Genomic DNA, 27,788 nt, shown 5'->3' with positions numbered 1-27,788 from the left:
CCCTCCAGGGGCTCCCCTGTTCCCAGCAGCTCCAGCCTGGCCCCTGCACTGTCACCTCTCAGCCCTGCCTCCTAACACGCTTGCTGCAGCCTGAGCAGCTGCAGTTCCTTTCCCTTGCTAGGCTGTGTTCTACTTCTTCGTGCCTCTCACGAGAACACCTTTGCCCCTCTCTTGCCTTTCACCTGGCCAATTTCGAGACTCACTGAACGGTAAGATCTTTGAAGAAGCCTCCCCTGACATTCTGTACCACCACCACCAGGGAGGGTCAGTATAAATCTGTCAAGAGCTGATTATAATGATCGGTATGCATGTCACCTCCTCCACCACTATGTCCCCCAGGGCAGGAGGCATCTGTGTATCCACTATGCCCGGCCCCAGTGGAAAATAGGACATCAGTAAACGTTTGTTAAATGAACAGATCTCAGTGGGGACATACAACCTTATATCTACCATTGACTCCCCCATCCTTTGTTCCACGCACTCCATTATCAAAAGGCTAGAGGTTCAGTGATCTAGGTCCATGGTGCGTGGCTTGGTTATGTGTGTGAAATGGAAAAGAAAAGGAGAAAGAACACGGAGGCCTAGAAGAGAAGGGCCACTGAAGGTTTGGGGAGTGAAATGGAACTCCCCAGTGGTCAAGGATGCCAGTTTACAAGAGAGCCTGGCCTAGACACCTGTTTCCCTTCCTCTTTCTAAACTACTGGGCCCTATTTTCTATCACCATCTGGTGGCCACATCCATAAATAACAAGCTCCCCAGGAGCTACATATATGCTTGTATGAGGCAAAAGTTCCAGCGGATTGGCTTCAGGAGGGCTATGAGCGCCTCACCCGCCCCAGTTATATCATGCAAATTTGTATGTATACGAGATTTGCCTCATGCCGGTCAGAAGTGCCAAGAACCTTGAATCAGATTCTTGAAGAAGCTTATAGCTTCCAGAAGGCTGAGAATCACTACTGTAAAGGATTGTTCTAGAACAGTGATTCTATGAAATCCTATGAAGAATCATAATGTGAGATACGTGGATCCCTACTTGCTCAGAACCTCACCTTCCACTTTCCCACACCGCCCACCTCCACACAACACAGAATCCAGCTTGACAATGACGTTCATTAGGCCGGTGGCTTCATGAGCTTCAAAGTTGGATGAACCCCAGAGAGCCAGAGACTCTCCAGGCCATGCCTTCGGGTGGGGGCTGAGTGGAGCTCACACAAATCCTTCCACTCTCAGATCTATTTTTACTGTTTAGTCTTGCCTTATTTCCCAAAAACCTACATTTTAAAACAGTAATCCTCAAAATTTTTTCTGTCTATAATATAGTTCCCAAATGGGAAACCATTTTTCCTATAAAATTTTGGTCTTCTGGAAAGAGCTATTTCCCCCCTAAATGCCTTTCAACAAACCATAATACCTGATAGAAAATACACAGATAGCTTCCATGGGAACCGTTCTTTATAACGTATCACTTCCACAGCCATTAGCGGACTGGTTTTACAGCGGGAAGACGGAGACTCGGGTGAAATGACCTGTTTGCTAGTGTGTGACACCAGTTTAAGGGTTCCTTCCATTGTCTCACAGCTTTCGTATACAAATGTGTACGCTCTATGGTACTTAAAGCAACGAAGAGGCGGGTGGTACAGCTGCCATGTTTATTCAGAGGGGTGAGGGGTAAGAGCGACCTCTGCTAATCACAGCCAGCCGGGGGTAGGGCGAGGCTAAAGGCTAACATTGATGGAACATCTGTATATTAGATCTCCTGGGGTCTAATGTCTGAACAACCTTCGTCGTATGTTTTTAATCACCATTTTTGCAAATGCATTAACCAAAGCTCAGAAAGAGAAAGTCCCTCATGCCAAGTCACACAGCTAGTAAACAAGGATACACCTCAGGCCTGCCGGCCTCCTCAGCCTGGTTTACCAGCCAGCTGAATGGGGCTTTGAACATGCCAGCTTGCCTCCCCGGGTGGGCAGTCCTGGCCCCCTCTAACCTGCCCCATCCCTTCCCTTCTTCTCTCTCTCTTAGGAGCGCCAGCTTCTCTCAGGGCACCAGGGCCTCATTTCTCATGAGGAGCGACACAGCCGTACAGAAGCTTGCCCAGGGCAACGGACACTGTGTCAACGGGGTCAGTGGTCAAGTCCACGGCTTCTATAGCCTCCCCAAGCCAAGCCGGCACAATACGGAATTCAGAGACAGTACCTACGACCTCCCCCGGAGCCTAGCCTCCCACGGTCACACTAAGGGCAGCCTCACAGGCTCTGAGACCGATAACGAGGACGTATACACCTTCAAGACGCCCAGCAACACCCTGTGTAGGGAGTTCGGGGACCTCCTAGTGGACAATATGGACGTTCCAGCCACCCCACTCTCAGCCTACCAGATCCCTAGGACGTTCACGTTGGACAAGAACCACAATGCCATGGCAGTGGCCACTCCTGGGGACTCAGCCATCGCCCCCCCTCCCCGGCCACCCAAGCCAAGTCAGGCAGAAACCCCTCGATGGGGCAGCCCTCAGCAGAGACCTCCAATCAGCGAAAGCAGCAGATCCATCTCTGCCGCGGCCACCATCCCCAGGCGCAACACCCTCCCAGCCATGGACAACAGCCGACTGCACCGAGGTTGGTATAATCCCTGGCTGTGACCCTGGGGAGAGGGAGGTAGCTTGGGAGTTCTCAGTAATTTGCCAGTCCTTGGTCATCCACACCGAGGAGATGTAAGGCCCACCCAGGTCACTGATACTCACAGGTTTAGGGATCTTGTACCCAAACCCCTTCCTGGCTGGTCCTCCAGCACTGGAGGCTATTTGTGGATGCCCGCAATGCAAGAGTGTAGCAGACCCTGCTTGAGAGCGGTTACTATTCTACTCAGGGAGCTGGAACATTCTCGGTTAACCACAACACAACTTATTATGGGTTTGGAAGTCCAAGTCATAGTATTTGATTCATTTTTATATAAATCAAAGACAGAAAAAATAAATTTAGAGGACCAGTTCAAACTGGAGCCAAACCTATGTGGACTAAGAGACTATTAAAACAAATTTTGAGCTACTAAATTTTTTTTTTAAAGATTTTATTTATTTATTTGACAGAGAGAGACACAGCAAGAGAGGGAACACAAGCAGGGGGAGTAGGAGAGGGAGAAGCAGGCTTCCCGCGGAGCAGGGAGCCCAATGCAGGGCTCGATCCCAGGACCCTGGGACCATGACCTGAGCCGAAGGCAGACACTTAACGACTGAGCCACCCAGGTGCCCTGAGCTACTAAATATTTTCTAAGCCACACATGAATCTCTTTGGTTAAAATCTGGATTTCTCTCTGAAGTGTATAAATTTTATTGTCACTAATTTCCCCTGAGCATATTCCAACCCTGAATAAGCTTCCTCTGTGTGACGAAAAAGTATAGTCATATTAATTCCTTTCATTTTGTATCGTGCTGTATGGCTTGTGAAGCCTGCTCCTATCCATCCTATTGTCTAAGTCACGTAGTGACCCTGAGAGTGTGGTGGGACAGAGCCTCAGTGTCTCCATTTCACATGAGGCCCGTGGTAGTTAGGAGACTTATTAAGGTTTGCAAGTTCAGTCGGGGACAGAGGTGGGACTTGGACCTGGGATCCTGAGTTTGGGCTCAGTACTCTTTCAGTCCATCAACTATTGGATCAATCACCTGTGCTTTGGAATTGAAATGAAACTGACGTACATAAAACATGTCCCTACTCTTCAGAGAGCTCACATCTAGTTGGAGAAATAAAACCAACATATATAAATTAGTCCAGTATCATTATTCCTATAGTATTCATAGACGCGATGGCAGGGATGAGTGGGACAGGAGTTGAGTGCTGAAGGAGTTAGAGGAGAGGGGCGTACCTGAGGGAAGGAGTAGTTAGTTAAGGAGGGATCCTCTGTAGGGGCCAACACTGGAGTTAGATCTAGAAGCCTAGGAGGAGTTTTTGAACTGAGGAATGATGGGATGGAAGTAATACCTTATCACTTGGGTTTGAGAGTAGTATCTTCTGCTGAGGGTTTGGGGAAGTATCAGCACATGGATCTTCTTTCCTCTCTCGTAGCTTCTTCCTGTGAGTCCTACGAATACCCGCAGCGTGGTGGAGAGAGTGCAGGCCGGTCTGCCGAGTCCATGAGTGATGCGGTCAGTTCTTTCCTGGTGAGTAGGGGTTAGCCAGGGGTCCTCAGGCCTGCCTGGGTGGGTTAAGGTCACACTCCAGGGAACAAAAAAATACAGCTCACAAGAGTGATGGCTTCTCCCTCTTAGGGACCTGCCTGTTTCTTGTCTCCGTCCAGATGCCTGGGTTGGATTTTCAGAAAGTAAGATACAGGTGTCTGGTGTGGAAGAAGTGAGTGTACTTAGAGAGCTAGACCACAAGGCTCGCCAGCCCTCCACGTCAGTAGGACGGGTCTAGAATGCAGAGGCCCCGGGCCCTGGGATGGGGAAGCTGAGGCAGCAGGCTTGTCCGTGAGGCTCCACCCAGAGGAGGGGCTACAGCGTGGGACTGCAGGTAGGGGCGGTGCTCAGAGGCCCTCCTGGTGGCAGAAGTATGGTCTGAGTGCAGGATCCCAGGCTGCCCTCTGCAGGGGGCTGACCACAGCTCGCCAAGCAGATGAGGGCCTGGCGTTGCACCCACTGAAATGATGAAACTTGGGTAACCAAAGCAGAGGCAGCTTCCTTGTCTGTGTGGACAGGCAGGGCAGGGGTAGGAGACTCCTGGCAGGAGTAGGGCCCAGGATGACGGCATTGTACACGTTAGTGGCAGCTCCGACTGCAGCTGGCGGTCACCCTGCAAGCTGGCCTGGGGAGCACACTGGCCCAGACCTCACTGGCCAGGGCCCAGGCTTCTCCTGGGCTCCTGGCCCTGCTCGGGCTTCAGATGCCGGCCCGCAAATGGGGAGTGTGGACCTGAGATGAAGAGCAGGTCCTAAACCAAACCCACAGGCTTGTGGCACCCTCAGCGTGTTCAGGCCCCCACAAAGCCTTCTGCACCCAGCCACCAGGGGTATTTGATACCAGAGGACTGTGACAAATTTCCAGTGGGTCCCAAGGGATTGTGGAAACTAGAAGGGACCCACAGTCCTCATTGCTTTCCGCCTCCCACTGTGCCTTCCTGCTTGGTTTCCCCAGAGCCTGCCTTACTAGCTTCCCGGGGCAGCTAATTCAGTTATAACTCTCCTCTCCTTGCATACAGATTTTCACTCCCTTCCTGTTTCTTCCATTCCCCCTCCTAGCCGGGGAAAACCGCTGTGGGTCGATCCGAGAGCACCAATTCTGAGGACAACTACGTCCCCATGAATCCAGGGTCCTCCACCTTGCTGGCCACGGAGCGGGCAAGTGATAACTCCCAGAGTGTCTACATCCCCATGAGCCCGGGCCCCCACCACTTTGAGGCGCTTGGCTACCCCTCAGCAGCCCTTTCTATGCACCGGGGCCCCAGCCGAGGGAGTGAGATCCAGCCACCTCCCGTCAACCGCAACCTCAAACCTGACCGGAAAGGTGAGTCTCCTCTCTCCCCGTCCCGTCTCTGGACGGTGTCCAGGAACTGTTTGCGTTCATTTAGGGATCGAGCGGATCCTGAACTTTCCTTGCCAGGAAGTGTTAGCCTCTGGGGGCCTAAACCACCCCCAGCTCTCATACACATACACAAACGCTCAAATTCATGCCCGTGGCCCAGCAGCCCAGGGGCTGGCTGCCAGAGTAGCCTGGATGGGCAGGGGTGCGGGCGCCAACAGGACAGGACACATTCCGGTGCCGGTTCTGCCACCTGGGATTAGAAGCAAATCATTCTGTGTGTCTGAGCCTTGTTTCTCATCTGAGAACTGTGAATACTTGCAGAGCACTGAGCAGCACAGATAATATGCCTAAAAGTGCCTTGTAAAGTGTTAACTGCTTTTGGAGGACGTGGGAGGAGGACTGGATCTGGCGGAGCGGTCTGTTACAAGATAACTCGGCTGGACGAGAAAGGCGTGAGCTCTCCGACCGGCTACATGCGGGTTGGAATCCTTATTCAGCACTTCCTCGGGAGGGGCTTTGGGTAAATCATTTCAGTTTCTCTGAGCTCAGTTTTCTTAGCTGTGAGATGGGGACAGTGGTGTGTTCCGGAGGAAAGCATCTGGACACCGGGTCTGGCATGCAGCAGACGTTCAGGAAGCCTAGATCCGTGCCCTCTGCTCCCTCAGGCTGCTGGCCAGGGGTCAGTGGCAGGAATCCAGAGGGAGAAGTCGAGCAACCGGGCAGGATACCCCGGCCCCCCAACTTGGTCTGGTCAGCAGCGAGTTCAGACCTTAGCATTTGAAGTGAAGCCTTAAAGGGCTTTGTGCATTCGCCTTCCTCCCCTGCGGGCTCTACAGCCTGGTTCGCGAGTGGCAGTGACGTCCTCCATCTCAGTTACCGTCTCTTGTTTTTATGTACAGCCACACGTCTGGGGAGAGCAGTCTCTTGTCAGACCCAGTGTCTCCATTTTGGATTCTGAAAATATGATTACTCCAGAATATGCTTGCAAAGAAAATAATCATTCAGAATCTGAAGACATGACTTCAGGGCCTAGCAACACAGGCAAAGACCACAGAAGCTGCTGAGCCTCAGTTTCCCTGTGTAAAAGCGGGAATGCGAAAGCCTTCGTGAATATACGGGTGTGGTGTGTGGCCGCGTGTGGCCGCGTGTGCCCGCGTGTGCCCGCGTGTGGCCGCACGCCATTAGCAGCAGCAGGGGCTGATCGTTTGCCTTTCTGTTCCTGCTGCAGTGAAGCCAACACCACTTGACCTGAGAAACAACACCGTCATTGACGAGCTCCCCTTCAAGTCACCTGTCACCAAGTCTTGGTCGAGGGCCATGTGAGTGTCCGCCTGGGGAGGTGGGAACGTGGCGCGGGGTTGCGAGGGCTGAGTCGGGAGCTGCAGTCTGATGCTCACGCCGGCGGTGGCCGAGAGGTCTCTGGGGCCGCGGTCTCCTCGTCTGTGAAGGGGGAGTCATCGCGCCTTCCCTGTATCAGACCTTCCTCTGCTGATGGAGGGCGGAGCCTGGGGCCGGGAGCCTGAGCGCTTCCCCAGGTCACGGTCCTCTCCCCACCACAGCCACACCTTCAACTGCGGCTCCTCCCAGTACTGCCGCCCCATCTCCACCCAGAGCATCACCAGCACGGACTCCGGAGACAGCGAAGAGAACTACGTCCCCATGGTGAGTCGTCCGCGCTCCGCGGGAGTGACTGCTGCCCGAGTACCCGGGCCCCCCGCAGGCACCCCCTTTGCTGCCGCCATCCTTCCTGTGCGCAGTGGGGTCACACGGGCCCTGCCCTCGGGGAGGCCGACTGTGACATGGGTGGAGAGGCGGTGCTGTGGGGACACACTCGCAGGGAGAAGGGAGGTGGCTCCGGGGTGGGGGGGACACAGAGGAGGAGGAGAGCGGTTGACTACGGCTCCAGGTGGAGGTTGGGCTGGATCCAGCTCATGAATGACCCCGAATGCTGTCTGGGGAAGTCTGGGCTTTCCCTGTGGGCCACAGGGAGCCCCAGAAGGTTTAAAGGGCCAGGGGATTAGGCCGGTGCCTCAGCACCGTCCCTGGGAGCCTACAGAGAGTGACTAGGGCAGCCTTCAAAGTTGACTTCCTTCTTCCGTCCTGTTACAATCTTTCAAAAGTCAAGAACTCTTCATTCCTGACTGCTGTTCCCATGAGCAGGAGCGAGAATGCGAGCGTAAGCATTTATTACCTCCTCAGCGGAGGGGGCACACATGTACCATGACGTACGGTGCCAAAGGCCAGGCCAGAGATCTAGACACGGTCAGCACGAGAAGCTTCCTCCCTGACATTTTCACTGAGAAGGGAGTCGCTGCCCAGCACCTGCAGCTGCTGCATCCGTAGTGAAAGGACGCATCAGCCGAACAATCAGCAGCCAAGAAACAGAACACAGGACTGTTGCCATTCTCATTAGGATAAGACTTCAGGAAAATCCTCGACAAGTTGGTCTTGGTGCCTGGACGGAGACAGGAGCCTAGAGTGGCTCCGTCGAAGGGCGGCTGCGGGAGCCCGGGGAGGAGGGGCCGGGGCCGGGAGATTCAGAGCAGCAGCTTGGGTGCCACGAAGGCTTTCCAGCATCCGGGGCGTAAAGGAAAGGGGCGCCCTGTTGGGGGCCAGCAGGCAACCACGGGGTCTGTCAGGGAGCCAGTGGGGGAGACCTGGCCGGCCGGCCCGGGAGGGAGGCACAGCGGGACGAGTGCGGGTCCGGGAGCCGGGTGACAGAGCCGGTTCCCGTCCCCGCTCACCAACTGCACAACCCCAGCCAAGTCAGGCCACCTCTCTGAAGTACAGTTTTATCTTTATTTTAAACAACAAGAATAGTACGAATACCTACATCACAGGACCGTTACGAAGGTTTAAATGAGGACATGAGACGCCCAGAGGTGTGGGTTTTCCCGGGTGGTGTGTTAGTCTGTTTCCTCCACTTACTAATGGTTTTCCCTCCTTTGTGATAGCAAAATCCAGTGTCTGCATCTCCCATTCCCAGTGGCACCAACAGTCCCGCCCCGAAGAAGAGCACGGGCAGCGTTGATTATCTGGCCCTGGACTTCCAGCCGAGCTCCCCCAGCCCCCACCGCAAGGTACCGGGGTGTCCCAGCACTCAGCCTTGTACCGCTTGACTGCTTTTCCTTTAGTCTGGGTCTTAGGGGGCTCGCACGCCTCCTCTCTGAATGCACAGGTGCTCGAGGTCTGTCCGACCTTCTCAGCCAGTCCATCCCCCTTGTGCCAATGAGCAAATGGATGCACACTGAATGACAGACAGAGCCGAGACTCGGGGATCCTGTGTCCTGGTCCTGAGCTTCCCTTTGAGAACTCAGTGTCTAGGTGCATCCATTGCCCTTGGTACAGGGACCTGCAGAAGGGACTCCCCGGCCCCGGAAAGCCTCCCCAGGAAGCACACTCAGCTGCCCAGTCCAGACAGCAGGGTGGCTGCCAGTGTTCCCTGGCCCCCGGCAAATTCCTTCCCAGGAAGGTGGGTGGAGGCAGAGATGAAGGCCTGGGAAATCAGGAGTGCTGACCCAGGCTGTTGCAGAACAGGAGAGATGATGCAGTTTGGGGTTTAAAGGCCCCTTTCAGAAACAATACAGGCTCCTGAGGCTGGTCTGAGTGGCAGCAGAGGCCCATCTCCCCTTGAGGCAGCTCAGAAAGAGCCCCCCACCTCTGCTCCCCACCATACGGATAACTCACAGCCACCTCCCCGTTCTGTCCTCAGCCATCCACGTCATCTGTCACTTCTGATGAGAAGGTGGACTACGTTCAAGTGGACAAGGAGAAAACCCAGGCCCTGCAGAACACCATGCAGGAGTGGACAGATGTGCGGCAGTCCTCGGAGCCTTCCAAGGGTGCTAAGCTGTGACACAGGGGCCACCATGCCTGGGGAGGTGCCCGGAGGCAGCATCTCCAGAGCTGGCTCCTCCCCTCGGTCCCCCCCAACACACACATTTTCTCCTCTCCCAGTGCCCCCTCCTGCCACTCTGGCCTTCAAAGCACTTGATGTCAGGGACCCTGAACCCTTCTGAGAGGTAAGGGCCTGATGGAGGCCCACCCTCTGCCCACTCGGGGCCCACCTTTGATTTGTATCAGTAACGGCCATGCCTCTACCCACCTTAGTTAGAGCTGTTGCCAAAAAGCATCCTTCAGCCTCTTCCTGTCCTTCAGACCCAAATATCTACTAGGCTTTGGGAGGGGCTGGGGCTCTGAGCCAGATTCCACACCTCACTTCCGGTCATAGCCCTCAAGCCCTCTTCCCTCCAGCTCCTGGGCTACCTCTCCTTCAGTCCCAGAAGATGCCACGTTGTCTCGCTGATCCAGGGAGCCCAGGACCGGCAGACCAAAGTGGACAGGGACTTCTTCATCCTTGTGTTTCTTGGTAGAGGAGAGGCATGGCCCCCCAGAAGATGGAGTTGAGAAGGAAGGTTAGCAGTGGTCTTGAGGGACACAGGAAGGAGGTCCCCGATGCAGAAGGCAGGTGATCTGGGCAGTGGCCCTGCCACTGTGTAGCCGTGGTGGGTTGGGAGAGGCAGGAGGAGGAAGGAGGACGCAAGGGAGGGAAAACAGAGGAGGATGGGCAACCACAAACCAGGAGCAGGAGGTGACCAGGATCCCGTGGGGTCAGGGCCCCTAGAACCGTGGAGCGTACAGGCCCTCCTCTGGAGGCGCACCCCGCCAGAAGGGACGGTGCTGGGTGCTGCAGGGTGCGGGCGGAGGCTGGTGCTGAGGGAAGGCAGTGCAGGGTGGGGAGGGAGCATGGGGCGGACGGGAGGTGCTGTAGCGGGGAGGGTGCAGCAAGTGTGTCGCTGCAAGACAGGTGGTGGGGGGCGGGCAGGGGCGGGCAGATAACCGCTGGGCTGAGAGGCCGGGTACAGACCTCGGAGGCAGACAGCGCGGCCGGGGGCAGGCGGGGGGCAGGGGGCGGGGGGGTAAGCCGGGGCAGCTTCTGGGGCTGCAGGCCTGAGCGGAAGTGAAGGAGCCGTGTGAGGGACGTGGGGAAAGCAGTGCAGGGGAGCGTGGGGCCAAGAGGACGTGGGGGAGGGCTGGGGCTTCTGCCAGGGCCCAGGCCGGTAGGAGTGTGGTCGCGGGAGCCCCTGGTGTTTTCCCAGCTCATCTTCCAGCGGCCGCTCCCTGGAGGCCCGGAGCCACGTTAGCCTCAGACCTGATCCCTGGGACAGGAGAGGCCAGGCCTCTGCTCCCATGGCTTGGAAGGCCGCCCCATGAGCTGCGCCCTCCCCCACCAGGCACTTTTGTCCTAAGCTGGGGAGGAGAGATCCGAATCTTTCGTGTGGATGGTTCTTGCCCAAATCATCTAGGGTTGCAGAGGTCTCATCCCACCCTGGGGTAACAGACCACCTTCCTTTGAAAAAAAATACTTGCCACCGTGGCTGACGGAGGTGGCTACAGCTCACCTTCGGGCTCCCGCGAGCACATGCCTGGCCAGTCTCAGAAGCCCCACTCCGGTCGGGAGGATTTTCTCCGCAGTAGCCCCTCTCCTAGCAGTTCAACTCCGCGAGCATTGATTCTGGGACGGCAGGAATTAACCAGTGTGTCCCCGCACTGGAGGCAGGGGTGGGTGGAGACACAAGGGCACAGGACCTAGGTGAGGGCCGCGAGAGAGACTGGAAGCAAGGCTGCTGCTTCAGGAGGTTGGTGCAGATCAGAGGAAGGTGGTATCTGGCAGAAGGGGGGTGGTGCTGAGATGGGCTTGAGGGGCCGGAAGATGGAGTGGATTTCTAGGGGAGGAGGCCAGGGCTGGGGTCCAGTCACCCTAGAGCGCTGGGACTGATGGCAGAGGCTGACACTGGGTCCCTTTAAGACCCTCTGCAGGGTCTCGTAGGGCCGAGCTTTGAGGGGTGCTGCCCTGTGCCCCCAGCCCGTGTGTGTGCTGAGTCAGTACAAGGTGAATGAAGCAGAGTGTTCAACTCTAATGTCCAAGGAGGCCTCCTTCCAGCTCTTGGTTCCTGCAGCTCCCAAGCCCTCAGGGTGGCGGTGGAGACAGAAGGAAGTGTTAAGAGGACACTGGCCTGTTGAGGGCAGAGACTCGGGCTCACGGGCTTCAAATGACCGGTGTCTCGTACACACCTGGCAGTTCAGTGGCCTGGCAAGGGCAGACCCAGGACTCACGGTGCCCGGGCCAGCAGGACCAAGCGGCAGCGAGGGAGGGTTCCAGGGAGATGGGCTAAGCAAGGTCCCAGGGAGCCACCACCTGTGAAGGGGTGGTTCGCTTAGATGGTGGCTGAGGCCCTTCCATGCTGAAGCTGAGCTGTCTCTCTGGGGAGGGCCTGGCTCACTAGGGACAGGCAGCACCCAGAGCATTAGTCAGGGAGCCCAGTCCCCTCCCCGGGATGGACTTCTGAGACTTCTACATTTGAAACCCTTCAAACATGCCCCATTCCTAGGAGAGAAGCACAACCCTTCCCCTTCCGAAGTGAGTGGAGCAAGGGCTCGCCCCAAGCCCCGGCTGACCCACCCTCCCCACGCCCTTCTGACAAGAGCTCTGGATGCAGTTCGCACTCGTCCGCAACCCGTGAGGGAAGCGAGGCTGGGCCCAGGAGCACTGCAGCTCCCTCCTCCGGGAGCCAACATTCTGGGACTTTCCAAGCTCCTTGGCCTGCCTGCGGAGGGGCCCCCTCGAGGCGCAGGCTGTCCTGTGATAGTTGGTGGTGTGTATTCTTGTGTGTTGGTTACACGTGTCTTGAAACTTAGAATCATTTCGCACAGAATTGTCGGGAAGAGAAAAGGGGCTAGCAGCGCAGTCTTAGGTTCTTGCCCTGTTATACCATTTAAAATTGACATTTAATTTTTCAAATCACTGTTGGTGCCTAATCACTTAAGTTATTAATTTATTCTGTTTTCTTTAAAAAAAAATGTATTTATCCTGTGAGTAGGTCTGGGGTGGGGTGGGAACGTGTTCCGGTGGGTCCTGTTTTTGCTGTGGTGACACGCAGCACAGGCCTGGAGCTTGTAGGGCCCTTTTTACTGTGGTGGTGGAGCAGGACAACAATAAAGTCCGTTAGAAGCAACCAGAGAAGGCTGCTGGAGCCTGCCTCGTCTGAAGGCGCCGGGGAGGGAACCCACCTGCACAGAATCCCTGCCGGGGGGCCACCCACATGGAGGCCCAAACACATCTCTGTCAGGGCCCCCGGAACGCTCGGTGCCAGTCTGCTCCCTTTCATTTTAATAGGAAGTAACGGGGCCCCTGTCTTGACCCGGAACAAGAATGACTCCTCCTTACCTCGGAATGTGTATTCCTGATTCCACCCTTTTGCCTTAGAAGGTGCACGGAGTGTGCAGACGAACTCTGAGACTACCAGCCCAGTGTCGCTGATCCCTAAGGTTTGATGTCCCAAGGGTCTGGACACTTGGGCCAAAACTCAACTCCTCCACCTACAACACTGGCAGGCGGCCATCGTGGCCCTCGTAGCCCCTGGCCATGCCGCAGCCTCTGTCCCTGCCTTCCCACCTACTTTGTTCCCCCAGATGGGCAGGGTTGGGGTGGAAAGGGCTCCTGTGTGACCTCTCCAGCTCCAAGAATGGGCTGGCACCTGGGGAGATGATGGGGGGCTGCCTCCCCCCTTTCCTCCTGGCAGGTGCCCGAGTCCGTCCCGGGAGGGGCCACACGCCAGCACCAGGTTCTCCCAGGGAAGGGCGGGGGGTGGGGGGAGAACGGGGGAGCAGTGGCAGCGAGTTCTGGGCAGTCCGGGGTTCTCGGCGTCTGAAAAATCCCCAGATACGGGGGCTCTGGCTTCACCCGACAGGCGAGTCCCCCTGACAGGAGCTCCTCGGGCAGCCCGGAGTGTGGGTCCCTGCCCCTCAGGGTACTGCCGGCGCCGGCCTCTGGGTAACGGCCCCACTGCTGGGCCAGCTCTACCCTCGGGGTCCTCCCAGGCCTCACCTTTCACTTGCTGGCGCTTCAGGGTAGCACACTGTCCCCTCCCGTGGGGCGTCACACGAGCCAACAGGGCACAGGCTGTACCCTGCTCTCAGCCCAGACACAGCAAGAAACAAAGGGCACGGCCGCCGCCACAGCCACGGAGGCAGAAAGAACGACATCTTTAAAGGCTTCAGAGAACCTCCTTTATTCCCGTTCGGGTCTCCTCTCTCCATGTGGAAGGGTATAGCCGCTCCTCACCAACCCCCCTCCCCCCCCGCGCCCAGGCCACGGCTTGAATGCCACAGAGGAGGCGCTGAGCCAGCCAGCTTTCCTCCGGTCCGACGACGGCTTCACGAGAAACACAAACATAGTTGCGGTAAAGTAAGGATTCTCTCGCTCAACCAGAAAGGGGATGCAAATGGCGGCATCTCAGGCACTGAGGCAGGCTGGGGAGATGGGGTTTGGGGGTGAAGGGTCTCCCGCTGTGGGGGAGGGGGCTGGCCTGCCCCCTCTGCACCGACAGTCTCTGCCCCCGCGCCAGGCTGCTTCCCACCTACACTCCCCTCAAGTACCAGGGGTGCAGGCAGCCACACCGTGTGCCTCTGAAAGCCCTCAGAGCCCAGAAGGGGCCGCGGGGACACACGCCCCAGACCCTGCTCTGCTGCTCATACTACAGAGCGATAGGATGGTCTGAAAGGAGCGAGGAGGGAGATGCTACTTGATGGCAAAGCACTAGAGCTGTGAATCAGCCCCGTCACGTAGCCTGCTGGGGGGGACGGGGGGACAAGGCCCAGAGTGTCCATCTAAGCTGCTTCAAGTTGACCAGGACACTTGGGTGAGAAATCTGAATGGGGCTGATCCCAGTGTCAGGGGCTTGGCTCTCACCTCTGTATCGGAGTCTCTGCACACCCTTCAGGCTGAGGACCCGTGTCCCAGAAGCTTCCTCTCCACCTTTCCTGCCCTTGGAAGGGCCTGTCTTAGGGGCTGGACCTGCCTCCACAGCCTCCCTCAGCCCCCACCTGGCAGAGCGCCTTGGCCTCGGTCCCCACCCGGTTCCCAGAAGGAAAGGGTCAAGGCCTCCCCTGCAGTGGGCTGTGGGGCCCCCGCAGCTGGGAGCAAGCCTGGGGCCGGGTCCACACTAGAAGACCAGTCTGTGGAAGTCACCGCCACTGCCACCTGCAGGACTGCAGCCTCCCGGAGAGCCTTCGTCCTCATCCTTGTCTTCATCGAAGCCCCTGCCCCAGTGCGGAGATGCAGGGAGCGCAGAGATGTAGGCCGCCCTGCTGCGGGCCTCCTTCTCCTGCTCCTGGGAACACAGATGCGGGTGGGGAAGGAGGCTTAAAATGCGGGCTCTGAAGCCAGAGTCTTCCTTCACTGTTGCCCCAGCCCCACCCCAGTGCCATCCGGCACAGCAGTTCTGAGTGTCTCCAACGTGCCCAAGGGCCAAGCACAGAGAAGCCTCAGCTCCTGCCCGCGGGGTGTTCCAGCTCCGCAGGAGAATGGCTGGGATGGATCCATCCTTCCACCCTCGATCTAGGCTTCAAAACCACTCTTCTCCCAGTAAAAACTCCTAGCCCCTTGGAAAAAAGGAACTCCTTCACACACGGCTGAGTAACTGATGAGGGCCTGCCATGGCCCCCGGGAGAAGGAGGTGCAGGGACTCCAAGGATCACGTCACAGCACACAGGGTCCCCCCTGCTGTCCTGACACAGCTGTCCAGCTCACTGCCCCTCAAGGCACGAGGAACGTTCCTCCTCAGGCTGAACGGAGGCCCCCGCACAGACGCTCCTTCCCCGCGGCCCTGCCTCTGCCTGCAAGGCCCAGCAGAGACGTAAACGCTGGCCCGGGGTCCCCACACGGGGCCCCAGGGTACTACTCTGGTGGTTCGTGGCCTCTGCTGTTCCTGCTGCTAAGTATTCTGATACCACCCGACTGTAAAGAGGGGAGTCGAAGGCACACGAGAGGATACGGGCAGCGTGGTCCCCAGGTGCCCCTGGAAGCCTCGACTTTCCACCACGCAACCCCATGGTGCCCCTTCGCACACTGAGGACAAGCGTTGGTAAACAACTGGTGATTACTGAACACCTGCGCCTCTGAAGTAAGGGGTTCTGTCTAGCCCACCAGGATATTTCCAGCAGGAAGGGGTCAGTGACAGGGTAGCAGGAAAAGGAGGAGACAGAGCAGAATACCCTCTAAGCCGGTGGCTGTGCAGGGAAGCCCTCCACCCAGGAGATCAGCTCAGAGGCCCGGGGGCTGCTCACCTGCAGGTAAAGGATGTTGTCTTTGGAAATGGCCTCCATCAAATCTTTGTGGAGGGTGGGCTCCGTCCGGCCTCTGGGAGAGCCCGGCTCGGCCTCGGGCGCCTCCCCGGGCCGCTGCCGGTAAAAGAGCACGTAGGCCGTGTCCTTGGGGAAGAAGGAGGTGACGTTGCTGACAGACTCGAAGGAGGAGAAGGACACCCGAGTGTCGTTGAACAGGTACCACTGGTTCTCGGGCTCGGGCCTGTCAGCAGCACCCACACACGGGGCCGGCCGGGCAGCGCCCTCGCGGGCGTAGCAGTAGTAGTGGCCGCTCTCCGAGGACACCCCCGAGTGCACGACGACGCTGCAGAGGTCGTAGGCCTGGCCGCGGCCCCCCGCCAGCGGCAGGCGGAGCAGCAAGGGGATGGAGACGTCGTCCAGGATCTTGCGGCGGCGCATGGTGCGCAGGTCGAAGGAGAAGCGCAGCAGGGTGAGGATGAGGTAGCGCGGCCCCTGGCTCAGCTCCACCGCCTTCTCGGCGTCCTGCAGCGAGGCACAGGGCTCGCAGTGGTAGCGGTTCTCGGCCGTCAGCCTCTCGGGGGACAGGAAGTAGTTGACCAGGTCCAGCACGGAGCGGGAGCCCTCCCCGGCGGGGGCGGCGCCACCCCGGTGGGTCCCCGGCCCCGGGCTGTCCTCTTCCTTCTTCGCCGTCTCGGCCTCCTTCTCCTTCTCTGCCTTTTCTTCCTCCTCCTCTTCTTTCTTTTTCTCCTCTTCCTCCTGCTCCTCCTCCTCCTCCTCCTCCCGGGGCCCTTCCTCCTCCTGTGCTTCCTCCTCCCTCTCCACCTTCTCCTCCCCACTGCTCTGCCCCCCAGGTCCCTGGGGGCCCAGGCCTTCAATGTCCAGGACGGAGGGGGGTGCGTCCCCCGTGACACAGTGTTTCCTCTGCCTCCGAGGACCCACCCTGCTAGGAACCTGGGCTTGGGAGGGTGGTGGGGGGTCCCGGCCCCCGATGTCCTCTGCGGGGAGCATCACTGAGCCCAGGCGGCGGCGGCGACAGCGCTCAGTGGGGGGGAAAGCAAGAGAGAGGTCCGTGAAGGCCTCCTCTCTGGAGGAGACATTGAGGCAGCGGAGACAGCGTATCCGAGTCACGATCTTGCCTCCGAACATCTTCTCCACAGAGGTGGGACTTGGGCTGGGGGGCTCCTCGGGAGGGGAGGGCAAGCTGGACTGCTTGAGCTTTTGGCAGATCCTTGTCCCTGTTTTCTCCTCTTCGTGTAGCCTGGAGCAGAGAGCACGGGGATTTCATACATACGCACAGATCCATTCGCAGCGCTCGGGCCTGATCTGGGCCACCTACCTTATCCAGGATCCACCCTGTTTAGACGTGTGCGTGGGTCTGCAGAGTCTGCCCACACACGTGCCAATGACATCCACGCACATGCACTCACAAGCCAAGCACACCTCCCTCCAGACAGGCACATGAACCCGCCACGTGGAGATGTGCCGCCTCTCCGTGCGCGTGCCCCCAGCGCTGGGCTGAACACGCGCACACGTGCACTCGGCAAGCAGAGCACGTGCGCACGCTCGCCCTGACCCCTCCCCAGTCACGGCTCCAATCAGCAGCTCCCAAACGTCCCTCACACGCAGCCCTGGCCACCCCTCGCAGCAACCATCTCCACGCCTTCCTCGGGTGCAGTGGGGCAGCCGGAGAGATGGGCTATTCCTCGGGCACCCTCCTCCGGCTCCGAAGCCCCCACGCGGAGCCCGGTCCAGCCCCCTTACCGATCCAGCAGATACTTCAGATACTCTGAGCAGTCCTGCTGGGTGCCGGGGCTGAACCAGGGTGTCCAGGATGCAGAGAGGAAGTTCTCCGGAGAGATGGCAGGCCGCTAGGACCAAGGCAGGTGAAAGGCAGGGTCAGGAGTAGGAGGCCACTCACTAACCAGCTCTGCCATGTGCTAGGCCTAAGGGTACCTGGGGATTCTCTGTCCCAAACTTCCTGGCCTCCTCCCTAAAGTCCTCCCCATTCCTCGTTGTCCCTGACCCATCCTCTCCCACCAAGTCCATGCAGCCCATGAGCATGGCCTTAGGTTCGTGGAGATGAACAAATCCTCTTCCCCAACACACCTCTTTCTTTCCAGACCCTTATTCATTGCCATTCCCTCTGCCTAAAACACCTTTCCTCCATCAAAAGCTTACAGAGTTCAAGACCCGGATGCACAGACACCTGTTCTGTGATGTCTTCCCAGTGGTCCCCTCCCCCATCATAATCAGCTTTTCCCTCCCTTGCATGCACACAACACTGCATTTCCTTCCGTTCAAGCATTACAATTGTTATTTGCAGGTCCACCCTCCCCACCAGACTATGAGCTCCACGAGAGCAAGAACTGTGGCTTCCTCCTTTTCGTGGCCCCGCAGAGCCTTGCATAATGCTTGGCCAAGGGTTTTAGGTTCCATGAGGGCAGAGACAATGAGCAAAACAAATACAGCCCTCAGGGTGCCTGGCAATGCAAGTGCTCAGAAAGGACAGCAGATGAGCAAAGCAACTCCTAACGCAAGGGTGGGAATCACGGACGGGAGAGACCTGGGCATCAGGACACAGAAGGGGGTGCAAGGAAGCACTCCCTCTCCTGTCCCATAAGGCACTAAACGACCATGAACCCACGCCAGCCTCAACAGCTTACACCAGGAAGTAGGGCCTTGTAGCCAGATGCAGGGAAGGGTGTCAGCCCAGAGCCGCCCTCCATCACACCCAACTCCCCCTGCACTCACCTGGCTGTGCTCCAAGAAGGCGAAGAGCCACTGCAGCTTGGTCATCAGGGGCTGGGAGTTGTTCTCAGTCAATCTGAGCACACAGTGTCTGAAGCTTCAAAATAAAGCAAAAGCATCCAGGGTAAGCCAAGGGCATCCAAGGAGCCTCTACTCACCCGCAGCACTGGGAACCAGGGCATCCAGCCTCAAGGCAGAGCAGACGCTTAAAGCTCAGGCCTGGGCCAGAGGCCAGGGAAGAAGCGCAGGTGAACAACCCAGCCTGGACAATGAAGTGAGCCCTGCAGCTCGTTCCAGTTCAGAGAGCCCATGACCCCGAGACTCAAAGATTCCAGTGTGCTGAGATCCTACATTCTCAGAGCGGCGAGGCTGGAACTCTCTGGCATGTGCCAGTCTGCGCTAGGATCATCCCAGCCACTGCAGCTGTTCACACCCACCTCTTTTCACACCCACCCAGCGCAGCAGGCCTTGCTTCAACCTGACCCCTCCAAGTTCACTCTCACAGCCCCTTCTCAGGGCCCCCGCACCATGGCCCTAAGCCCACCTGAGTGGTTCCCCTGCCTTCGAATGAGAGAGGCGGGGGTCAATGTGAGAAGTGTGCGGCACAAAGAGGACACGGGGGTGTGGGGGGGAGGCGAACAGACGGGCTCCCAACAATGGAGTCTGATCCTGCTGGAGAAGGGAAGGAGCCCCTGCTGACACCCATGCTGCCTTGGAACCAGCCAATCCCCAGGCCTCACCTTAGCTCCTGTTCTCACAAGCAGCTCTAGGCGGCCAGGTCAGGCATCTTTCCAACCTGAGCCCACTGTGCAGAACAGCGTTACCAGAGTGTGCCCCCCAGTCCCAGCCATCCATCACAAAGGTTAAGTTCAGAAGCTGAGGGAGCGCTTAGGAACATGTACAGCAATGTGATGTCACTACAACCATACAAGCACGTGCTCGTTCTGGTAAGTGGTCTGACTGTATCTTACAAAAATTAACAGTCTGCAGCAGACTGTGAACTGGAAAAACCAGGCCTTCACCAGGTCTGAGAAGCACACACGTTAGGAAGTGCTAGAGATTTAGCTCCCCATACTAGACCTGAAGCTCAGAGAGGAGAAACCTACTTGAGGTCGTACCATAAGCCAGGGCAAAGCTTACCTGCTCTGTTACTTTTTAAAAAAGATGTCTAAGTGTGGTGTGGGTGAAAGATGAGTCAAATGGATCAAAAGAATATAACAGAGAGCCCAGAAATAGACCCCCACAGTGGGGGGGGTCAACTGACCTTTGACAAAGGAGCAAAGGCAAAACAAGGGAGCAAAAAACAGTCTTGTCAACAAATGCTGCTGGAACATTTGGACATCCACATGAAAAATACACACACACACCTAGACACATACCTCACACTCATCCCAAAAAATTAACTCAAGATGGATCATAGACCTAGATAGAAAATGCAAAACTATAAGATTCTCAGAAGGTAACATAGGAGAAAACCTCTTTGACCTTTGGTATGGTGATGCCTTTTTAGATGCAACACCAAAGACATGATCTGCAAACATAATTCATAAGCTGGATTTCCTTAAAATTAAAGTCTTCTGCTCTGTGAAAGAAAACATCCAGAGAATTAAAAGACAAGCCAGGGACTTGGAGAAAATATTTGCAAAAGACCCATCCGATAAAGGACTGTTGTCCAAAATATACAAAGAATTCTTAAAACTCAATAATAATTATTGAAAACTAACAACCGATTTAAAAATGGGCCAAATAGAGAGAGAGGGAGGGTCCAAGTTGGTGGCATAGTGAGATCGGACTCCACAGACACACCCAATCCACAGCTACCTATGGATCCGTTCCCTCTGAAAAAGATCTGAAAACTAGAGGAACTGCTTTTCCACAACAATGGACAAGAGGACCACCCTGAGATGCCTAGGAGGGGTAGAGACAGGGTCTTGCAAAAAACCCCACCCGGGGGACAAAGACACACAACAGGGAGGGGCGTCCCCAGACAGGTGCTTCTGCCAGGGGAATCTGGCACCCTGGAGCCTGGGATCTACACTGGAGAGAGAGGAGCCTCCAGAACATGTGACTGGCAAAACCAGGGGTCCTGAAATGCTCTAATAAACTGAGCTTCCCCGCTCCCCCCTGCCCCCCACCCCCCGGAGGGCTTGACCTGAGCTCCAGTAAAAAAGAAAAAAAAAAAAACAGCAGTTTGCAAAGTGCCTACACTGTATGTCAGATCAATTTATTTGCTGATCTGGAGACACCAGCTGGAGGAGCAGGGGCAGCTGAGCAGCTCCCTGGTGATGGGGGCCCCAGGGGCTACCACTGTCGCGCCGCCCGCAGACGGCCAGCGCGGGCAGGCGCAGTGGCCCGGGCCCCCGCCCCCCACCACCTTGCTGGGACGGACAAGAGCAAGTGCGGTCACGGCGCCTGCTGGGTCGGACAGTGCCGGCGGTGGCAGGGTTCCCTGGCTGGGACCCACGCGCAGCGGTCACGGAGTTCTCGCCTTCCAGAGCAAGAATCTGCTCATGCAGGCGGCTGCCACGGGCCCGGCCCCCAGAGCTGGCACGTGGGTGCAGATGGGGCGCTCTCCCACCACGCTGCCGAAGCCCGAGGGCGCAGGCGGCCACGCCGCTTTCCTGCAGTCTCTCCGAAGCCAGCAAACAAGCCCACCCCCTCCATTCTGGCTGCCTTGCTCAAGCAAGTGGGTCCACACGGTCCACACAGGGGGTGCCCCTTGATCACCCGGCCCTGGTGGCCCAAGAGGGCTACCGTTAGCAAGCTCCGCAGAAAGCTCACACACAGAAAGACAATTCCTGGCAGGCCACCACCCCCAGGGCACTGCATGGACAAGACACTGAAACACACCCCGATTCTGCCTATGAAAAGGCCAAATACTTAGCCTGGAGCATCAGCCTGAGGGACAGGCTTCAGGTTTCCCATCTATCTAGAGGCTGAGAAAGCACTCCCGGGGAACAGGAGCAAGGAGACGGATCTTGGCGCACACACTTCGCCTCACTCCAGCTGGAGGAAACTCCCAGAAAGGGGCTTGTCCGGCACCCTGATTTTTAAAACTGTTGTCCAGGGAATACTTCCAGATCTGGTCCGGAGGCCAGCAGGGGTTACTATTGCAGCAACATGGGACCAAGCATGTTCACATACTTCACAAGCTACTGCCTGAGAGTCTGGCTTCCCATCACCTGAAACGAGGTGCTAAATGAGGATCCTTGGATCACCGACAGGTCTTGGCACGCACTCATATAGGGTCGAATCAATAGGAACATATGCAGAATAAATCAGGTGATTGAGAAAATCACAAAAGTTCAAGAGATAACCAAGAATCACCACCCACATACAAAAGGCCACACCTTCAAGACAGAGAGGTGGTTGTTCTGCCTAACACGTAGCAACACACAGAGAGAGTCAAGCAAGATGAGGAGAGAACTGTGCTCCAAACAAAAGAACAAGACTAAGGGAGTCTGCTTCTCCCTCTGCCCCCCCCCCCCCCCGGCTCGTGCTCGCTCGCTCTCTCTCAAATAAATAAAACTCTTTAAAAAAATTTTAAAAAAAGAACAAGACAAAACCTCAGAAAAAGACCTTAAGGATACAGAGATAGGTAATCTACCTGATAAAAAATTCAAATGAATGAGCATAAAGATGTTCACTGAACTTGGGGAAGGGGTGGGGGTGGGGACTAGATGAACACGATGAGAACTTCAACAACAACAAAACAGGGTGGTAAGAAAGTACCAAAAGGAAGTCACAGAGGTGAAGAACACAACAACTCAAATGAAAAATAGACTAGAGTGGCTCAACAGCAGAATGGATGAGGTAAAAGAAACCAGCAAGTGGGAAGACAAAGCAGTGGAACTCACCCAGACTGAACAGCAAAAAGGAAACAGAATTTCAGAAGAATGAAGATACTCAAGACACCTTGGAGACAACATCAAGTGGAATCATGCATTCATGTTAGAGGGGTCCCAGTAGAAGAAAGAAAGGGCTGGGAAACATATCTGCAAAAACAGACGCTGAAGACTTCCCTAACCTGGGGAAGGAAACAGACATCCAAGTGTAGAAAGCCCAGAGAGTTTCAAGTAAGATGAACCCAAAGACAGCCACAGCAAGAAACATTATCATTAACATGTCAAAAATTAAAGCATCTTAAAAGCGAGAGAAAAACAAATTTTTACATACAAAAATTTTTTTAAAAATAAAAATAAAACCCTTAAGGCTACTAGCAGCTTTCTCAGCAGAAATCTGACAAGCCAGATGAGAGTGGCGTGACATATTCAAAGTGCTGAAAGGAGAACCTTCCAACCGAGAATACTCTACACCCTGCAAGGTTATCATTCAAATTTGAAGGAGAGACAGAGTTTTAAAGACAAGCAAAAGCTAAGGGAATTCATCACTACTAAATAGGCCTTATGAAAAATATTAAACAGACTTCTTTAAGCTGAAAAGAAATGTCACTAATAACACAAAAACAAAGCACAAAAGTAAAAATCTCACTGGAAAAGCTAAATACATAGTAAAGATAATGAATTAATCAGTTATAAAGGTACTAAGAAGGTTAAAAGGTAAAACTCACAAAATTAACTAAAACTGTAATAATTAGCTGATATATACATTAAAAAAAGATGTAAAAAGTGATATAAAAAACATGAAACTAGGGAAGCACCTGGGTGGCTCAGTAGGTTAAGCACCCAACTCTTGGTCTCGGCTTGGGTTATGATCTCAGGGTTTGAGATCGAGCCCCGTGTCAAGCCCTGCATTGGGCTCTGCGCTCAGCAAGGAGTCTGCTGGAGATTCTCTCCCTCCCCCAACCCCCCTGTTTGCACGCACATGTGTTCTTGCTCTCTCTCAAAAAAACAAAAAACAAAAACATGAAACTAGGGAGGGGAGTAAAAATGTACTTTTCAAATGTGTTCAACCATTAGTTGCTATCAAATTAAAATAAAATGTTATTAGATAAATAGGATGATGTCTGTGAATATCACAGTAACCACAAACCAAAACTTACAGTAAATACACAAAGAAAATGAGAAAGGAATCTAACATACTATTTTAAAACATCATAAAACCACAAAGGAAGAGAGAAAAAGAAAGGAACTACACACACAGGCAGAAAACAATTAACAAAATAGCAATATATACATACCTCTCAATAATCACTTTAAATGTAAATGGACTAAATTCTTCAATCAAAAGTGTGGCTGAATGGATAAAAAACAATACCCATCCATATATTGCCTACAAGAGACTCACTTCAGAAGTAAGGACATACAGACTGAAAAAAATAAAAATAAAAAAGATACTCCATGCAAACGTAAATGAAAAGAAAGCTGGTGAAACTGCACTCACATCAAACAAAATGGAATTTACAACAAATACTATAAGAAAAAACAAAGAGGGGCACCACATAATGATAGAGGGGCTGATCCAGTAAGAAGACATACTATTTATAAATACGTATACACCTAAAATAGGAGCGCCAGAATATATAAAGCAAATATTAACACACTTAAAGAGAGAAAAGGAGAACAATACAACAGTAAGGGATTTTTTAATACCTCACTTATATCAATGGATCAATCATCCAGACAGAAAATCAATAAGGGAACATCAGCCTTCAACAACACATTAGACCAGATGAACTTAACAGATAAATACAGAACATTCCATCCAAACCCAGGAGAATATACATTCTTCTCAAATGCACATGGCACATTCTGCAGGATCTATCACACATTAGGCCACAAAAGAAGTCTCAATAAATTCAAGAAGACTGAAAACATATCAATTATCTTCTCTGACCACAATGGTATAAAACCAGAAATCATTTACAAGAAGGAAAATGGGAAAACCACAAATATGTGGAGATTAAACAATGTGTTAAAACTGAACAACTACAGGGTCATAGAAGAGACCAAAGAAGAAATTTTAAAAATACCTAGAGATAAATTAAAACAGAAATACACACACACACACACACACACACACACAAAACAAACAGAAATACAACACACCAGAATCTACGGGATGCAGCAAAATAAGTTCTAAGAGGGAAGCTCAGAGCAATATGGGCCTACCTCAAGAAACAAAAGAAATCTCAAACCATTTAACTTTACATGTAAAGGAACTAGAAAAAGAACAAAGCTCAGTTAGTTTTAAAAAAAGGAAATAATAAAGATCAGAGCATAAATAAATGAAATAGAAACTTAAAGCACAATAGAGGGGCGCCTGGGTGGCTAGTCGTTAAGCGTCTGCCTTCGGCTCAGGTCATGGTCCCAGGGTCCTGGGATCAAGCCCCGCATTGGGCTTCCTGCTCGGCAGGAAGCCTGCTTCTCCCTCTCCCTCTCCCCCTGCTTGTGTTCCCTCTCTCGCTGTGTACTCTGTCAAATAAATAAATAAAATCTTTTAAAAAAAAAAAAAACCACCAATAGAAATGATCAATGAAACTGACAGCTGGTTCCTTGAAAATAAAATTGACAAACCTTTAGGTACACTACCAAAGAAAAGAGTGAGGGCTCAAATAAATAAAATCAAAAATGAAAAAAAGTTCCAGTTGATGCCATAGAAATACAAAAGCTCATAGGATACTACTGTGAACTATTAAAACAATAAATTGGGCACCCTAGAAGAAACGGATAAATTCCTAGAAATTTATATTATTCCCAGATGGAATCATGAAGAAATAGAAAATTTAAGTAGACTGATGTCTAGTAAGGAGATCGAATCAGTAATTTAAAAAGTCCCCAAACTGAGGTCCAGGACCAGACACTTAACTGGTGAATTCCACCAAAAATTCAAAGAATATGAATACTGAATATCTAGCCTTCTCAAATTCTTCCAAAAAACTAAAGAGAAGGGAAAGCTTCCAAACTCATTTTATGAAGCCAGCATTATCCTGATACCAAAACCAGAGAAGGACACCACCACACACAAAAAGAAAGTTACAAGCCAATATCCCTGATGAATATAGATGCAAAAATTCTCAATAAAATATTAGCAAACTGAATTCAACAATACATTGAAAGGATCATATACCACGGCCAAGTGGGGTTTATTCCAGGGATTCAAGGATGGCCCAATACCCACAAATTAACATGATACAACATCACACTGACAAATTAATGTAAATTTCATATGATAATCTCAATATTGAAAAAGATTTTTGACAAAATTCAATATCCACTTATGAACAAAATGTGTACATAGGGAATGCACCTCAACATAAAAAAGGCCAAATATGACAAACCCACAGTAACATCATACTCAATAGTGAAAAGCTTAAAGCTTTTCCTCTAAGATAAGGAACAAGGCAAAGATACTCAATATCCCCAGTTTTATTCAACATAGTACTGGAAGTCCTAGGCACAGCAATTAGGCAGGAAAAAGAAAGAAAAGGCATACAATACACACAATATATATACACACCCACCCACATATATATATATGTGTGGGTGTGTGTGTTTGTGTGTGTGTGTGTTCCATATACATACACACACGATGGAACACTACTCAATCATTAAAATAAAATAAAATAAATTAAAAAATAGGGCGCCTGGGTGGCTCAGTCAGTTAAGCATCCGACTCTTCATTTCAGCTCAGGTCATGATTTCAGGGTCTTGAGATCAAGCCCCATGTCAGGCTCCAGGCTCTGCGGGGAGTCTGCTTGAGATGCTTTCCCTTTCCCTCAGCCACCCTCTTCAAATAAATAAATAAATCTTTTTAAATAAGTAAGTAAGTAAATAAATAAATAAATAAAAATCATGCCCTTTCTGACACGGATGGACCTTAAGGGTATTAAGCTAAGTGAAATAACGTAAGACAGACACGACAAATACACCACGATTTCACTTATGTGTGGAATCTAAAAAACAAAACCAAGACTCACAGACACAGAGACAGACTGGTGGTTGCCAGAGGGGAGGAGTGTTGGTAGGGGTGAAATGGGTGAAGGGAATTAAGGAGTACAAGCTTCTAGTTAAAAATAAGTCATGAGCATGGGGAATATAGTCAATAATATTGTATTAATGCTGTGAAGTGACAGATGGTAACTAGACTCTCGTGGTGATCATTTCCTGATGTATACAAATGTCAGATTGCTGTGTTGTACACCTGAAGCTAACATAATATTGTATGTCGATCATAACTCAATTTTTAAAAAGGGCCAAATATCTTAACAGACACTTCACTAAAGATACAGAGATGCCAAATAAGCACATAAAAAGATGTTCCACATCATAGGTCATCAGAGAAATGCAAATTAAAACAAGATGGGTTCTGGTCCAAGACGGCAATGTAGGAAGACCCTGGGCTCACATTCTCTGGACTCACCAAATCTACACCTATTTATAGAGCCATTCCTCCTGAAGAACTAAGGGCTGACTGAACAACTTTTTGCACAACAGAGACCAACTAGAGAACAACATGAAAGACAGAGACAGAAACCAAGGTTCAGAACCCCCACCACCGACTCTTCGAACTGCAGTGGGGAGGAATAGTCCTGAGGGACCATTAGCAGATTTGTCTCCCCTGAGGCACAGAAAAAAAAAAATCATTTCAAAAAAGCAACTACAATATAAAGGAACCAGCTCGAGAACCCTGCCAAACAGCAGAGGTGCTGCTGGAACTTTCTCCAGATAAAGAGGCTGGTAAGCACCACAGTTTATGGCCCCACCACCCTGATAGCACAGACGAGAGCAGGACCCAGGTACCACGGCTGGCCCGCCCCTTCAGTGATGCCCCGGGCCCCTCGCCCACTCCAGGCTGAGCCGTCCCACCAGGGCAGCCCCACCACAGCACACACCCAGACGCCCCTGGTCAGCCTGTTACAGCTGCAGCCATCTCGCCAAGGTGACACAGTCACAAAGGACCCTGGAACACACCAGGCCCGCACCACTTGGACTCCAGATGGCTTGCTAGGGCACCCTCAGCTCAGAGCACTCCAAGACCTCCTAGCTCACACCTGCTTTGGCGCTAGCCACCCCACCAGGGCAGCCCCTACGTGGAGTGTCCCAGGACACCCTAGCCCACACCCTGCCTCAGCTCCAGCTGCCCCACCAGGGCACCCCAACTTGCCGAGCACCCTGGACACCACAGCTTGCAACCACTTCAGCCTCAGTGGTCCTGCCACGGCACCCTCCGTGCAGAGCACTCTGGGATGCCCTGGCCCACACCCTGCCTCGGCTCTAGCCACCCCAAGCTACCCCCTGCACTGAGCACCCTGGGACCACCCCGGCTTGCACCTGCTTCAGCTACAGCTACCCTGCCAGTGTCTGAAGTGAGTCTCTTGTAGGCAGCATCTAGATGGCTGCTTTGTTTTTGTTTTAGAGAGAGGGAGAGGGAGAGAATCTTAAGGAGGCTCCACGCCCAGTGCAGAACCCAACACCGGGCTTGGTCTCACAACACTGAG

General features: G+C 53.5%; 2 protein-coding genes across 4 annotated transcripts in view; one reads left to right on the top strand and one right to left on the bottom strand.

Moving 5' to 3' along the window:
* The window catches only part of GAB2 (GRB2 associated binding protein 2), a 181,322-nt gene extending 171,421 nt beyond the window's left edge, over positions 1 to 9,901 (top strand). For all 3 annotated transcript variants that reach the window (XM_036113177.2, XM_036113191.2, XM_078058599.1), the window contains 7 exons: positions 2,023 to 2,615; positions 4,059 to 4,153; positions 5,230 to 5,494; positions 6,741 to 6,831; positions 7,072 to 7,174; positions 8,467 to 8,592; positions 9,225 to 9,901. In XM_036113177.2, the coding sequence (XP_035969070.1) occupies positions 2,023 to 2,615; positions 4,059 to 4,153; positions 5,230 to 5,494; positions 6,741 to 6,831; positions 7,072 to 7,174; positions 8,467 to 8,592; positions 9,225 to 9,368 (1,417 nt within the window). In that variant the 3' untranslated portion in view covers positions 9,369 to 9,901. The remainder of the gene's footprint in view (positions 1 to 2,022; positions 2,616 to 4,058; positions 4,154 to 5,229; positions 5,495 to 6,740; positions 6,832 to 7,071; positions 7,175 to 8,466; positions 8,593 to 9,224) is intronic.
* Positions 9,902 to 13,575: 3,674 nt separating this feature from the next.
* USP35 (ubiquitin specific peptidase 35) overlaps positions 13,576 to 27,788 on the bottom strand; it is a 51,014-nt gene continuing 36,801 nt past the window's right edge. The window contains exons 8-11 of the mRNA XM_036113174.2: positions 18,392 to 18,485; positions 17,402 to 17,508; positions 15,641 to 16,898; positions 13,576 to 14,685 (exon numbers count right to left, since the gene is read on the bottom strand). Coding sequence (XP_035969067.1) covers positions 14,518 to 14,685; positions 15,641 to 16,898; positions 17,402 to 17,508; positions 18,392 to 18,485 — 1,627 coding nt within the window. The 3' untranslated portion in view covers positions 13,576 to 14,517. The remainder of the gene's footprint in view (positions 14,686 to 15,640; positions 16,899 to 17,401; positions 17,509 to 18,391; positions 18,486 to 27,788) is intronic.

Source organism: Halichoerus grypus, chromosome 11 (genome assembly GCF_964656455.1).
Source record: "Halichoerus grypus chromosome 11, mHalGry1.hap1.1, whole genome shotgun sequence".
Taxonomy (NCBI): Eukaryota; Metazoa; Chordata; class Mammalia; order Carnivora; family Phocidae; genus Halichoerus; species Halichoerus grypus.
Note: the sequence above shows the minus strand (reverse complement) of the source record. Positions and strands in the feature narration are given on the sequence as shown.